A 15,898-nucleotide genomic window follows, 5' to 3' on the forward strand; every position below is an offset into this window, starting at 1 on the left:
ATCTTAGGAATAAGAGCAATAAAAGTGTGATTGAGGGATTCTAAGGTACCTTGTTCGTTCAAAATGTGTAGGCATGTTTTAGTCACTCTACTGCCAACTATTTGCCAGTGCTTTTGGAAAAACACAACAGGCAGACCATCTGGCCCCGGGGCTTTTGTTGGATACATATATGATAATGCACTTGTTATATCTTCAAGGGTGAATGGCTCCTCCAAGTAATCATTCATCTCGGGCGTGACTTTTGGTAGCATCTCTTTTAGAGCTTCATTAATTTGGCTTTGACTTGGTCTAGTTGAGGTGAAGAGCTGCTGGAAGTAATCGCAAAACTCTCTTTCTATTTCTTCTTGTTCGTTTATCCAGTGCCCTTGAGAATCTTCAACTCCCCAAATTTTGTTTTTCTCTTCCGAGCTGATGCTTTGGAGTGATAAAACTTTGTGTTTTTATCGCTTTCCCTTAGCCAATCCGCTCTTGATCTCTGCTTCTAATACATTTCTTCCTCTATCAACATGTTGTTTACTTGAGTTTTCAGCTTCCTGATTTCTTTCCCATCCACAACCTGAGATGGCTTCTGCCAAGCTTTTTCTAGCTACTCCATCAGATCCTTTTGCTTTCTTTTCCTACCTTCAAACTCTTTTTTGCTCCAAATTTTCAGCAGAGCTAAAGACCTTTTTGCCACCCTCTGAAATTGTTGCACTGCACTCTCCCATCTTCTAGCCTCAAAGAGATCCCATTCACCTTTCACAATGTTGTTGCAACCCTCGTACGAGCTCCACATATCCTCGTAGTGGTCTCGGGGGAAGGATCTTCTCTTGTAATTCAGCCTTTTACTCTTTTCTTTCACCTCGAATATGATTGGGCAGTGGTCTGAGACCCAGTTTACCAAATTCATTGCTGTGAGGTTTTGAAAATTCTTGTCTCAATCCTTGCTGCACAAGAATTTATCTAGCCTTTCTTCGATATAGTTGCCTCCAAATCTCCTGTTTGACCACATGTATTTATGCCCTCTATAACCCATATCCATCAAATCACATGCTTTGATGGTCTCCCTAAAATTAGCCATCATGTTCACACTTTGTTCCCCCCCCCCCCCCCCGGCCCATTTTTTCATGAAAATCTAGAATTTCGTTAAAATCGTCAAAACAACACTAAGAATATGAGTACAGCCCAACTAACCTTTTCAGTAAAGTCCATGTATGATGCTTTTGACTGGTTTCTGCGTGGCCATAAACCCCAGTGCATCTCCAAATCTTGTCACTCTGATTTTGCACAATTGCATCAATGTGGTGAGAGCTGTAAGATTTAATGGTGACATCAACTCCCGAATTCCAGAAAAGTGTTAATCCTCCTCCCATTCGATTTCTATCTACTACAAAACAATTCTCAAAATCAAATTTTTTACAAATTGTGGCAACCTGCTGAGCCGTCATCTTTGTTTCACAGCAAAAGAAAAGATGAGGCTGATGCAGGTGGAGAACTTTCTTTATAGCTAGGCGTGTTCGAGGCTTCCCCAGACCTCGAACGTTCCAGCTTAGGACTCTCATGGCTGCTGACGGGGCTGGCTACAGGCGGGGGTGGCTGCCAGCTCCCGCCAATGTGTTTTCCATATTTTCTGCTGCATCTTCAACCTCAATTTCCTCTCCAGAGCTCTATCGAAGTGCCATGGACCCCCATAAGCACTCTTTTCCTTTCTTCTTCAGTAGTAAATCTGAACAAGAATATATTTTCTCTCATACTCTCAACTTTTACTTCTTTTACTGTCCTCCATGCTTGTTGCATGGTTGCCTTCAGACCCTCCCTATTAACTCCTCTTGTGAGCATGACCTTTCCCACCAAGCAGTTTGCAACAATTTTTTCCCCGGTTTTCTTCATCCTTCCCATAAGCGTTATCGTATCTTCCTCTTCTTCTTTTAAGACGATGACTTGACACTCCTCTGTATCCATTGCTTTCTGACAAAGTTTTCGGCACTAGAAGACCACGCATCCTTTTGAAACTGTAATAAAGGAGGCTTCTGTAACTCTTTTTCAAAGCTTAAAATAAAGAGATTCTAAAATATAAAGAAAAAGTCAGGTAATGAAAAAAGGACACCCAACTCGTGAGTGGCTAAACCAAGCCATGACGGCTTCCGTCTACTTTCATTCCTGTGCCTTTTTCAGAGAAAAAAATATTGTAGAAGAAAGAGGAAATATGTACCTAATAGCCTATGCAACACGTATTACACTTTTAAAACAAGGTCAATGCAATCCTATGAATTTGGCCAATGTTGTCTTAAACACCATAATATTTTGGGTCCGCCTAAGTTACATTCAATGTAACTTACGGCTAGCCTCTGAGATTTCATCTAGCCCCCTATACTCTATGTTATTTATATTTTATTCATGAATATTATAAACTTTTTCAATTGTAAAATTTCGTTTAACCCTTATACTCAATTTTATTTTATTAAAACCCTAGCGTATGAATTCGCCCCTATAATTTTAAATTCTCAAATTAACATCCATTTAATTAAAAAATATAATTATTGTTAAATGAATTATAATTATATTTATTATTTTATTATAATCATAAATATAATTATATTTTTTAAATAGATTATTGTTATTATTAATAACAAGAATAAAAAGCATTATAATTAATTAATCTATTAACAATAATTAATAATAATTTTTTATTAAATTGTTAATAATAATAATTAACGATAATTATTATTAATAGTTAATTTTTGAATAATAATAACAATAATAATAATTAAAATATAAAATAAAAATTATGATAAAAATTAATTAAGGATTTTATAGCAATTGGTTACAATTTAACTTATTCTAATTTTGATTCTAAGACAAAATAAACACATAAATTGTAATACAACTCATTCTAATTACGATTTCTTCAGTTTAAGTAAATAAATTAAAATTATTATTATTATTATTATTCATTTAATAATATATTTTCTCAAATATTTATTTTTAATTTACTTTTTTTTAACAATCAATATATTTTCATCGAGTTAAAATTGATCTACATCTTATTCTATCGTAAGATTTTACAAAATGTGATTATTTTCAAAAGTTAAAAAAATATACTCTCTCTCTCTCTCTCTCTATTTCTTTAGAAAATGTATCAGAGAAAAAAAAAGATAAAATAACATTATAATTTATTTACTTGAACTGAAGAAATCGTAATTAGAATAAGTTGTATTACCATTTATTTGTTTATTTTGTTTTAGAATCAAAATCAGAATGAGTTAAATTGTAAAACAATTTTTATAAAATCCTTAATTAATTTTTATCATAATTATTATTTTGTATTTTAATTATTATTATTGTTATTATTATTCAAAAATTAATTATTAATAATAATTATCATTAATTATTATTATTAACAATTTAATAAAAAAATATTATTAAATTGTTAATAGATTAATTAATTATAATTCTTTTTATTCTTGTTATTAATAATAACAATAATCTATTTTAAAAATATAATTATATTTATGATTATAATAAAATAATAATTATAATTATAATTCATTTAACAATAATTATATTTTTTAATTAAATAGAGGTTAATTTGAGAATTTAAAATTATAGGGGCGAATTCATACTCTAGGGTTTCAATAAAATAAAATTGAATATAAGGGGTTAAACGAAAGTTTATAATTTAAAAAGTTTATAATATTCATGAATAAAATATAAATAACATAGAAGATAGGGGGTTGATGAAATTTCAGAGGCTGACCGTAAGTTACATTAAATGTAAGTTAGGGGACCCTAATATTTTATGTTTCCAGATTAAGTTTTCCTTTTTTTCTTTTAAACTAAAGAAAAAAAAACTAATTATTTAAAAAGTAAGCACTACCCTATAACTGTCACGTGACAAAATTGTTAAAAATAAATAAATTTCAAACAAAACAAAACACAACAGACACAACGACCAAAAAAAAAAGTCAATAACAGAAAATCAAATTTCAAAATTTCCAGTTTTCAGTTATTATTCCATCTCTCCCCTTACAGACACTAAGCCACTCACATTACATAAAAATTTTCTCTATTTTTCTTTTTCTCTCAAATCTTCCCATTATTTTCCCTCACTTTCTCGTCAGCCAAACGCCCTTACATTCTCATGGTTTCTCTCCTCCGACATCTCGGCTCCCAAAAGCGGTAACTTTCTCAATTTCCATTTTCCTTTTCATTCGTTCATTCATTCATTCAATCACACATTTTTATTTTTTCTTATTTTGGTTTTCAATTTAGGATTTTGATTCGACCAGCCGTTGGTTATAATAAAATTCCCAAATTCTAGGGTTTCGAGTTGAGAATAGAAAAAGATGTTTAACAAAATTATCAAACGTGGACACAGAAAGGGATCAAAATCTGTTTCCAATGAAACATTTGTGACGGTGAATCACTCGTCTGTGGCAAATTTTGAGTCGCAGCCCCCGATTCTATCACCATTACCTCAGCCCAGCCCTATAATTCCTAAGTACGAGATTCAGAACTTGCCGAAATTTAATGACGTGCCATCATCAGAAAAGCTGAATTTGTTCATAAAAAAGACTCAACTTTGTTGCGTGTTGTGTGATTTCAACGATCCTTCGAAAATGACACGCGAGAAAGAGATTAAGCATAGGAATTTGCAAGAGTTGGTGAAATTTATCCAGTCAGATTCGAGTAAAATTAATGAACAGATGCAAGAAAATTTGATGAGGATGATTTCAATTAATATTTTTAGGGCTTTGCCACCAGCTTTTCATGAAAACACGGGGTCCTTGCCCGACGTGGGGGAACCGGATGAGGAGGATGCGTGGTTGGAGCCCGCTTGGCCACATTTACAGTTGGTTTATGAAATTCTGTTGAGGTACATTGTGTCAAATGGAGCTGACAAAAAGATTGCCAAAAGGTATATTGATCATACATTTGTGTTGAAGTTACTCGATCTGTTTGATACAGAGGATCACAGAGAGAGGGAGTATTTGAAAATGGTGCTTCATAGGATATATGGAAGGTTCATGTCACATCGGCCCTTCATTAGAGCTGGGATAAATAATGTGTTTTATAGGTTTATTTTCGAGACGGAGAGACATAATGGCATTGGGGAGCTATTGGAGATTTTAGGGAGTATAATTAATGGGTTTGCATTGCCGATGAAAGAGGAACATAAGTTGCTTCTTGTTCGGGCAATGTTACCATTACATAAGCCAAAATGTGTTGCTTTGTACCATCAGCAGTTGACTTATTGTGTTGTACAGTTTGTTGAGAAGGATTACGAGTTGGCGGATACGGTCATTAGGGGCTTGTTGAGGTATTGGCCAGTGACGAACTGTCAAAAGGAAGTTTTGTTCCTTGGAGAACTAGAAGAAGTTTTGGATGTGACGCATCCTGCAGAGTTTCAACAATGCATGGGTCCTCTTTTCAGACAGATTGGACGCTGCCTTACTAGCCCTCACTTCCAGGTTCATATCATCGTAACTTCTCTGATTTATATGTCATGTTATTGCAGTGCAGTCTCGCTTGCAGGTCTGTCTTGCACTCATGTAACATTGTGATTTATTTAGGACTAGATTATCTTATTATCTTGGTAAGTGTATTTTCAGTTGCCATGCAGTCAACACATAATGGAATTTTTATTTTCTCAATTTCTAGATTTACATTATGCTGCTGAGATAACTATTCCATTGTTCAGAATAGTTCTGATTTATTAAGATCCTGATGTTCCTAAGGCTTTTGAATTTTACCTTTGCAATCTTTGTCATCAGTCTAGGATTTGAATTATAAGATTACATCATTTTTTATTACAGTAATGTGGGTGATGCAAGTAAGCAGGGTGATATATTGACGTTGACCATTGAATAGGTTAGATATTTGGCTTGGCTGCATTGCAAGGTGGACACGTCATTAAACTTTTTCTTTCTTCTGTAGTTTGAACGTTCTTATCATATTTGCATGCCATTAGATTTTCTATCCCTATAGTAAATGAGCATCTATGCATTCCTTATATGGTAAGGCATCTACTGTCATCATCAAAATATGTAACTCTGATGAGAATTTTGACTGGCTTTACAAGTTTAAGTTGTAGCTGCTTCTGATGTTGACTGTATTCATGTTTTCTGGTTATTTCTCTGCATTGTTTTCAGTGTTTAGATGCTGTTTATTCTATCAGTCATGAATTTTTTAAAATATATAAACTTCCTCTGTAGGAAGATGTTGTTTAGAAAGTGCTTTTTGTTATAAATACTCATGACAGGTTGCAGAACGAGCTCTGTTCTTGTGGAACAACGAACACATGGTAGACTTGATTTCTCAGAACCGAAATTTACTTTTCCCACTAATCCTTAATCCATTAGAGAAGAACTTGCGAAGTCACTGGAATCAAGCAGTTCATGGGCTAAGTGCCAATGTTCGGAGGATGTTCGAGGAGATGGATGCTCACTTGTTTGAAGAATGCAAGAGGCAGTACGAGGAGAAAGAAGCCAGGGCTCAAGAATTAGAAGAGCAGCGTGAACTGATATGGAAGAAACTGGAAGCAGTTGCCGCAGGCAGTGGCGTTATGGTTAATTGATCGGTTAGGGAATTCATTCAGTCAAAGAGCAACAATAGGTAATCGAGTAGATAGAGTAAAATTAAACATTGTTTTAGGGCTTCAGGTTAACTATTCTTTGATTTCATTCATATAAAGAGGTCAGACTAAGGCTGAGTGGTATAATTTAGCAAAATCAAAAGAAATGAGGAAAAACCTATGAGGTTTTGTCTTGCATATTGTTGCCATTTACAAGAACATATCTCTTATTAAAGATTTTGTAACGACTTTTGTTTATCATTTCATTTAGGATTATTAATGTATCTGATCCCATTCCCTCCTCATAGCTTTATCAGCCTCAACTTTGTGATTTTGCAGGTAGTAGTATTCTTTTGGCATAGTAACTAGTAAACTAAAGGTTAAAACTCGTTTAGTCTTTATACTTTGAGGTTGGAGTATGTTTAATTCATGTAGTTTTAATAATATCTCAAAATATCATTGTCGTTAAACTATTGACACTCCCATTATTTTTTTGTTTTTTTTGGTTTATTCTTACAATATTATCCTCTTGCAATAATATTTTTTGGACATTAACAAAAAAAATTAAATTACCAATTTAACACAAAAAAATTAAATAAAAATAAAAAGAATACATATTAATCTTTGTCGAAACTCACTATGTCCAAAAAAATTAATATTTATAAAAAAAATTAAATTATCAATTTTTTTGGACATTAATAAAAAAGTTAATATTTTAACTCCTCAATAAAGTGTTCCACAAAGATTAATATATTTTTTTTGTTTCTATTTTTTTTTGTTAAATTGGTAGTTTTTTTTTCTTTTTATTAATGTCCAAAAAAATTATTGTAAAATGACAGTACTGTAAAAGCAAGTCAAAATGAACAAAAAAATAATTATAGGAGTGTCAAGAATTTAACGACATGGATGTTTTAAGATATTTTAAAAATACACGGACTAAATAAATATTAACATCGAAATATAGGAATTAAACGAGCTTTTATCCAATAAACTAATAACCGTAGGCGGGATTCTTGGCTGGAATTATGGATTAATTTTATGAGAAAACTGGTGATGCTAAAGCACTCGGATTGTTTGAATGCATTCATTTGCAATTACATAAGGAATTTTAGATTTCTCTCACTGAGACGATGATATTCTGGTGATTATTCGGGGATAAATATGAATATGTGGTCAAGCTGAGAGGAAGTATAGCTCCAAGCAGTGCAGACCCATGTGGTCCTTGCTCTAAAATATTTATCTCTGGGTGCAACGAGAACACATAGAAGGTAGAAACCTCTCAGTTTCAGAGTAGAGCCAAAACCAGCGGTCCTCTAGAGGAAGTGCTTTTGACCTCTAAAGCGCTTTCTAAGTCATTTACCTTGTTTTTTTTTCTAATTTCTTTCATTTTACTTGTAGTTTATTATTTACAATATTAAATTAATAAAATAAAATTATAAAATAATGGTAGGACTGTCAAAAGCCAATTTATATGTGGATATGTTTGATCTAAACATTGTGCCAAGTGAAATACGGGAAATGATTGGTCGACCGTTCAATAGAAATGCATAAAATCAAACATTATCACAAGTGCACAGATCGGATCACAGTGACATGAGACACAATTCCTACTTTCAAGCGGTGGTCCACAACTTTTCAAAATTCGGATCAACAATTTCATTTTTACAAAATTATTAAAATTAAAAACTCTTTTTAAAGTCTTTTGTATAACATTTTTTATTTAAAAATATTCTTAAATAAGTTTGATGAGTTTTACTATGGATCTCACTTGACAGAGTTTAAAAATTTTAAATAAAAAATATGGATCTCAACAAAGGATCCATCAGACCTGTCGAATGATAAGTCGTTATTAGATGAACACACCTAACTCTAAATAAGTTATTATTATTTTTTGTTTACTTCAAACTTTTAAGTTTGTTCTTATGGACTCTTTATTTCAGAAATGAACAACTAATCTCTTAGGTTAGTAATTTTTATTTATTTTAATAGAGATAAGGACATTAATGTACTACAATGTCCACCAAAATTAATGTGCTATAATCTCTGCTAATTTTATTGTATGCTCTTATCGTTATCTAAATAGACGAGATTCACTTTTAAAAGAGAGTTTTGGATGTTTATTTTTAAATGATAAAATTTTTTACGTCAATTTCTAAAATAATGAGTCTATAACTATCCAAGGAGACAAACCTTAAGTCATTCAAGACTCCTTCCCTCTGATTCTTGATACAAAAATTGGCCACCATTATTATGTAAGCAACTAAGTCTAAGCATGAGTTAATCAATGCATGCACAAATGCTTTCACACCTCACCCTCAATCTCACTCTCTTTTTGAGTTTTGGCAATTTTCTCCGACAAAGACGCACGCCATGTTAAATCCATTCTTCATTATTGAAAAATTATGCAGAATCACATTCAAGAAAAAAGAAAAGATCGAAAAGCACCAATCAGACGAAACCGACGTGGGAATCCAATTATTCCACCCATATCCTATCTTTTGTCAATATTATTTACTTTCAATATTTGTTTGTCAGCAGAGTCATTAGAGAATCAATCATTAATCACATTTACATTCTTTTTTCTCTTTTTGTAATGACCCAGCAACATGGGCCTACACATGTTAGAAATATCACACGCACCTCTGATGTTGTTGGGGCTCCATAATTAATTATATTGCTAGATGTTAGTAGTAGTGGTGGTAGTAGGCTAATAATAATAATGCAATGAAACTATGCAGCAATGAATTTTCTTCATTTTCTTCTTCCCCTATCTTGCTTTATAATTTTCTATAACAATAATAATTGTAATGATAATGGAGCATCATGGTTGGTGATAGTGTACAAAATCAAAATAATTAGAAGAGACAAAAAGATTGAGGTTGAAGGAGAGGGTGGTGGGAGCCGCGACGCGCCGCTCCCGAATACCATTCCAAAGAAGTCGCCATCACCGTTGTTGCGGTTGGTGCCGCCGCTGCCGGACCCACCGCCGCTGAATCCGGGATAAGAGTTGCCCTCCCCTTCATCATCCCTGTGAAGAATAATTCAAGGATCCAAATAAGTGTACGTCGTCGAAAAGATGATGCAACAGAACGCACATGACTAAACAGGAAAGTTGGCTTTAAAATAATATCAACTTGCACATAACTAGATATTCTAGACCATATGAATGCTATAAAATTTTATTATAACTAGTTGAAATGGAATAAAGCTTCATTAAAAAATAGTAGAATGTCTGTGGGGCTAAAGTGCCTATTTTTCGATACAAGGAGACAATGTGAGAGTGCATCTACAATATAAAGATAAGGAAAAGTTTGTTGGAAATTTGAGGCTGCATATGGGTTAAATTTATAAAAGTGCAAAACAGAATAGAACTAATCTTACGATGTTCAAGTTTGTTTTGAAGATTTTCTTTTCCAAGTGTAACTATGAACATGTGCCAAATGGAAAAGCATGGAACTAGCAACTATATCCAGAAAAGCATGAGACCATCAATGCGACAAAAAAATGTATTTTCAAACTATCAATTTGGCCACAAATGTTCTAATGATATGAGATTCATAAGCAACTTGCTATCTGAGGCCACAGTGCTTTCACCATCTTACATAAAAAAACTATGGGAAAACAGAATATTCAAAGACTAGGAGGAAAATTTTCAGAACAAGTTTCTTCAGAATTTGTTTTCTGCCATTTACCAACATGAAGGAATTATTCAAAGTATCACATGCAGGGCTTGCAAGTTGTATTTCATAATGATAGGTTGGAACTTCGAAAAAAGCAAAAATGAAAAGGAGCTGCAATTAGCAAACATGAAAATGGTAACTAGAAAGGGACCAAACCTTAATTGAAGTAACCAAACCTTAATTGAAGTAAAATTAGTGTCACAATAGATTATAGTAAAAAGTGGAGGTCGCTATGTTACAGAATCTGTAACATACACACCCAATGAGAAGAACACACATGTCCTGAGGAGAGAGAAAAACCAGCAAATGGGTGTGTACGGGAGTTGGCTAAAGTTAAGATCTGTAAGTTACAGAATCCGGAACTTAGCCAGCTCCGTAAAAAGTAGTTAATGGAAATAGCAAAAGTCAATAGAAGGCAGCGGGAAACGGGTCACAAGGAAGCACTTTTTTGTTTTGTTATTCCCAAGAGCGATGCAGCTAGTGGTTCATGTATAATTTATGTCATGCATCAGAAATGGAGCCCAGAACCATGAAAAAGCATATGAAAGGGCCCCACTTTCACTGGCTGGAAAGCACTTTGAAATTTGACGAGAATATAAACCCAGATCATCTGACCATAAATTAAAACACAACAACACACCCACTAAAACATGACCAGGTTTGGCGGTTTGGCTCTCCTACGGCCTAACAACTACAATCATCCTCAAAAAAGGCCATCTCTGTAACCTGCACTTTTTACTCTGTTAACCCACATGCATGCGCTTTTTCTTGTGCTCCCCACTTTGACAGGCCTTTTTGAAAAAGACACAACCAATGTCACTCATCTAAATAGAGACCAATCAGGATCCCTCAGTAGAAAATTTTTATTCAAGTGACTGGTGGTTAATAAATTAAAAAATAAAAATAATTACATTGTAATCACACTAACATTAAAATATAAATAGTACAAGATATACTAAAAATCAAATTTATTAAAGATCATGAGAGAATCATAATCATATAAAAAAAGTAATTATCCCCTATAGACCCATTATGTGCATATGATTAAAGATTAGTTAATCTTGAACTAAAAGGTACTCCCAAAGTTTGAACATGGGGGGTTTGTTTTCACTTTGATATTTCATACAACAAATTTACTTATACTTACAAATCCACAGTGTAGTCTTTAATATATGGGAGTAGAATATATCGGATCTGTTTTCTAATACTTAAAAGAAAATTGATCCTAATACACATAAGAGACTCGAACATCTTCCTACACTGGACCGGGCTATTGGGTAGTTTTCAAATTTAAGTGTGGGTTGAAAAAAAAAACAAAAAAGAAAAAGGAAAAAATTTTAGTTGGGGGCAGTGAGTGTACAAATAGGAGTAAGCTAAAATGGTCCCATGAGGTCAAGGAATATCATCAAAACTGCATTTATGATGCAATTGCAGAACATGGGTAGATCTTATAATAATCTATGAAGAGAGATTTTTTGACTTTGGCTTTGGCCATGCAGAACTGGAAAGGCAACCAGGGGCAAAGACAAATGAACTGTAAGGCTGTTTGCCTGTTCTGCTCGGCTATGCCAGAATCTCTATGCGGCACAAGCCATGATCATTCGACAGAGGTCACGTGCTACCCCATAAGTAAAGCCAAAAGTTAGACAGTAATACCTACTAATACGTTTACCCACTATTCCAAAGAAACAAACCGTTCCCACTTGTTTATTAAATGTTGAATCTTGGACTTATCAAACTCATTAGTTTATTACAAAAAGAAAGGTATATTTCAAGACCTTACCCGACGTTTTATATAGCCACTTTCCTAATTAAGAAAAAAAATAACGTAGCCAACTTCCTAGAGTGGCTACAAAATACCTTTGTCTACACAGCAATATTCAAAACATAATAATATTATAGAAAGAGAATCGCTTCGTTGGCAATGTTTACATGAATACAATTTAACTCCCTAATCTAATTTTAATGTGAGCGGTTTCGAATCTAATGGTCATCAATTATTTGGGGGAGTTGTAATTGACATAACTCACAAGAAAGGACCAAGGTTTCTGACCCAAAAGTCCAAAATACCCTAACCCGCAGTCAAAAGGCTGACAGTTTTTTTCAGTTAACCAGAGGGTCAAGGGTAAATTAGGAAAAGGAAACGGTACCTGGGCCCACCGAAGACGCCGGCGTTCATGGTCAGCCGGTCGATGAGGGCGGCTGATTTGGGCTCAACACTCGAGGCCTTTGCGTACTGCGTGCTGAGCCCCACGCCTGACGGCACAAAGAATGCCCCATTTACCATTACGTCCCCCTCCGTCCTCCAATTCCAGCCCGCCCACTCACTCTCGTCTGTCTCCACGCGCTTCGTCACCTGAATTCAACAATCACCGTCACGATGTGCAGACGCGCTCGGGAAAGCGAGTGAACAGAATGGAAAACTGGGTAACTAAAAAGTCTTGAATACGACTGACGTTGTCAGGGAAGATTCGGTAAAAAGAAATTTAATCGCTGGCAGCCACTTCAGATATTCATCTTTCACAATTTCATTATTAAAAAAAAAAGGAACATTTTTCACACCAAAACCCTAAACCCTCGGACCCACCTCAGAATCATGAAAAATAACAAAAGGAAATTGACCAATTACAATTTTTTTTTTAACAAAAATATCTGAAAAAATAAAAAAATTTGAAAATATACCTCTTTGGCATTATCATCGGGCGGAGCGGTGTAGCGATTCCCTTGACTGTTAATGGTGGGGTTCGCGCTACCGCCAATAGCATACATTTCCCATGAGGTGAAGTCATTATTGACCACGTGTATGTACCCGCGCCGGCACCGTGGCATTCGCTGCACCAGCGCCACACCGAAGTGGTTAAACGCAATGGTAACTTGCATCCCCATATCGAGCGCGTACTTGTCGTTGTGCCCCAGCAGCATCACCTCATTGTGGTGCGAGAAATAATTGTTGGAGATCGTTATCCCCGTGGACCCCATTATCGCGTCGATCAGCCCGTCGGTGCAGTAGCTCAGCGAGCAGTGATCCACCCATATCTTCTGCGAGCCGAATATGGAGATCCCGTCACCGTCCGACTTGCCCCGGTACCCGACGTGGGTCGGCGACGAGGCGATCATCGTGTTCCCCGAGGGCTTGCAGTGGTGGATGTGGACGTTGTGGATGATGACGTGGGACACGTACTGGAGCGTCAGGCAGCCGTTGCCGGTGATTTCGACGTTGGCGCCGCGGCCGTCGATGGTTTTGTAGCTGTTGATGATGAGCTCGTGTTTGAGCTTGATGAGCATGTTGGAGGCGAAGGTGATCCAGATGGGTTCCGTTTGGATGACGGCGTGGCGGAGGGTGCCCGGCGTGGGGTTCGCCGGGTCGCTGTCGGAGGAGTCGGTGACGACGTAGATCTGGCCGCCTTTGCCGCCGAGGGTACCTTGGGCGAAGCCGACGCTGCAGTCGGCTAACCGTTGCCGGTTTGCTGCCCAGTTTGGGTCGCAGTGCCAGCAGTCGTCGATGGGGTTTCCGGTTTGGCATTGGGCGTTAATGGCGAGCGCTTGTCTTCTTGATAGAGATACATTAACTCTCCTGCAAGAAAATGGGAAGAAAGTGAGAGAAAGTTCGCGTTTAAAAGCAGGGGAAACAGGGGAAAACAGAGGAATGCTCTGTTAGTTTTCTAAGAAAATGTGAGAGCGCAAAGGGAAACTGGAGAAAATGTTTGAATAGGAGGGAAACCCCATTTGTCAAAATGACAAAATGAGCACAACGCAGATGGGGTTTTTGGTGGTTGGAACTGTAGCGAGTTTGAAGTTTGTACCCGTGCACTACTGGAAACCCTATAGTGTCAAAAGAAATCCCAGCAAATGGGATCTTTTGGAATCTGAGCTTGAAGATCTTGGAAAAGGAGGGCTACCCATTCGTTGAAATGATAAAATGAGCATAACCCAGATGGACTTTTTAGAGATTTGAAGTGTGGAGAGTCCGAAGCCTTTACCTACGCACAACTGGAAACCCTATAATGGCAAAAGAAAATCCAAAAACGGGATCTTTTGGAATCTGAGTTTGAAGATTTTAAAATCACACAATGGGCAAAACCCAGAAGGAGTTTACCGTAAGGTCTTACCTTTGCACATCTTGAGCAACAGCGTCAGGGTCAGGATGCTGATGGGGTAAAGTGAGATTGAGGGAAGAAATTGTAGCAGAAGAGGAGAAAATGAGGAAGAAGAGGCATTCTAAGAGAATGCAGGTGTTTAGAAGCATTGTTGAAGGTACAAGAATGATAACGGTGGTGGGTATTTGTTTGTCTGCTGCCTTGCCTTGCTTTGCTTTGCTTTTTGCTTTTGCTTTTGCTTCTGCCTGCTGGTGCAAATTGCAGAATGGAGATGTCTTTCCTGCTCTTGAATGAACAGCAAAGGCAAACTTGGGAGGTTGCAAATTTTGGGAAAATGTGAAATGGGTTTATATAATAAAACAAAACAAACAGGATTATAATTTATAATAATAATAATAATGTTGATGGAACAATAATTTTTTTACATGAGCAAGTAAAGTTAATTTGAGCATGAAGAAAAGAAGAGGAGAAAGAAAATGGTGGCTGTGATGTGGACATGGCGAAGAGAAGAAGTAGCAGAAGAAGAAGAGAGTCTGATTCTCTCTCTCTCTCTCTCTCTCTCTCTCTTAACTTCTCGCTAATTCTCTCTTGCAAAAATCTCTCAATCTTCTCTTACATTACATTACATCTCATTCCTACCTTGCTCTTTAATTATGCTATAAAAAGATGAAGTCTAGAGGTAGAGAAAGTACTTATCCAAAATCCATGACCACTTTGTTTTGTTTTGTTTTTTTTTTTTTTTTTTTTTTTTAGGGGGCCTTCATTGGTCCCTCAGAACTTGCGTGCTTATTTTTATTTTTATTTTTATTTTTATTTGTTCATTTATTTAATTTTGTCTGGTGATTTAAGATTCCTTGCGGGGAAGGTGAAAGCATGTACGTATAATCAATAATGTATGTAAGCATGTAGTTAATTATTCCAATAAGTGAGACGCAGACACACTACTCGTGTGTGCAGACAAAACCTGTTCACTTTTTAATTTGTTTGCTGGGTCAGAAAAAGATTGAAGGTTAGATTTGGATATCAATTGAGATCCTTATTAGACAGCAACTTTCAGTAAAATTTTCTTGGGAAAGTTTTATTTGCAGGAAAGAAAGGAAGAAAAGAAATTATCTCTCTTTGTTTCATGCGACTAATAAATAATACTCTAAGCAAGGTTTCAAAGAATTATTTTTTTTTTCTATTTTGGTGTAGTTTTGTTTGTAGTAATAATACTTGCATTAATTTTGCAAATTATATATCTAATGTGTGAGTGAGCCCAAAACCAAACATACTTAGGTCAAACTACAAACTAATATTATCTCACAATGTGAACATCAAGTCAATAAAAATCAACAAAATCTTACCATTTCATGATACCTAAAGTATACGCCGCCGTAGTCACAGCCCCGTACAAATTTAATATTTTACCAAAACAAAAAAGAATTTCAACTTAATATTTACCATAAAAATGGGTAAAAAAAAAGTCTGATATAACAGAGTCTTCTATTTACTATTTACAAGTTGAAAGATGGTAGGGTAATTTTCTGTATTACTATCGATCCTATTTGCAACAAGCCAACAAGTTG

The 15,898-nt window shown here is 35.5% G+C and overlaps 2 protein-coding genes across 3 annotated transcripts; one reads left to right on the forward strand and one right to left on the reverse strand.

The window, feature by feature from the left end:
• Nucleotides 1-3,917: 3,917 nt before the first annotated feature.
• Nucleotides 3,918-6,858, forward strand: LOC102626720 (serine/threonine protein phosphatase 2A 57 kDa regulatory subunit B' beta isoform-like). Of its 2 annotated transcripts, none has more exons than XR_008054301.1 (3): nt 3,918-4,158; nt 4,252-5,996; nt 6,242-6,379. XR_008054301.1 is itself a non-coding variant. In XM_015532365.3 (3 exons), the coding sequence occupies exons 2-3, from the start codon at nt 4,326-4,328 to the stop codon at nt 6,554-6,556; spliced, it is 1,440 nt and encodes a 479-aa protein (XP_015387851.1). In that variant the 5' UTR covers nt 3,921-4,158; nt 4,252-4,325; the 3' UTR covers nt 6,557-6,858. The 2 variants fall into 2 exon arrangements, 1 of the variants encoding a protein (XP_015387851.1); XM_015532365.3 differs by having other exon boundaries at nt 3,921-4,158; nt 4,252-5,450; nt 6,242-6,858.
• Nucleotides 6,859-9,284: 2,426 nt separating this feature from the next.
• Nucleotides 9,285-15,024, reverse strand: LOC102626426 (probable pectate lyase 13). The gene is made up of 4 exons (XM_006485255.4): nt 14,343-15,024; nt 12,916-13,807; nt 12,384-12,589; nt 9,285-9,581 (listed from the first exon to the last, which is right to left on the reverse strand). The coding sequence occupies exons 1-4, from the start codon at nt 14,477-14,479 to the stop codon at nt 9,341-9,343; spliced, it is 1,476 nt and encodes a 491-aa protein (XP_006485318.1). The 5' UTR covers nt 14,480-15,024; the 3' UTR covers nt 9,285-9,340.
• Between the last annotated feature and the right edge of the window lie 874 nt (nt 15,025-15,898).

Source organism: Citrus sinensis, chromosome 4 (assembly GCF_022201045.2).
Source record: "Citrus sinensis cultivar Valencia sweet orange chromosome 4, DVS_A1.0, whole genome shotgun sequence".
Classification (NCBI taxonomy): domain Eukaryota; kingdom Viridiplantae; phylum Streptophyta; class Magnoliopsida; order Sapindales; family Rutaceae; genus Citrus; species Citrus sinensis.

Excerpts from the sequence above, each read along its gene's own strand:
- LOC102626720 (XM_015532365.3), top strand. The coding sequence starts at position 4,326 with ATGTTTAACAAAATTATCAAACGTGGACACAGAAAGGGATCAAAATCT. Across the intron at positions 5,451-6,241 it reads TTACTAGCCCTCACTTCCAG|GTTGCAGAACGAGCTCTGTT; the intron begins GTTCATATCATC and ends TACTCATGACAG.
- LOC102626426 (XM_006485255.4), bottom strand. The coding sequence starts at position 14,479 with ATGCTTCTAAACACCTGCATTCTCTTAGAATGCCTCTTCTTCCTCATT. Across the intron at positions 13,808-14,342 it reads GTTGCTCAAGATGTGCAAAG|GAGAGTTAATGTATCTCTAT; the intron begins GTAAGACCTTAC and ends ATTTTCTTGCAG. Across the intron at positions 12,590-12,915 it reads CCGATGATAATGCCAAAGAG|GTGACGAAGCGCGTGGAGAC; the intron begins GTATATTTTCAA and ends TGTTGAATTCAG.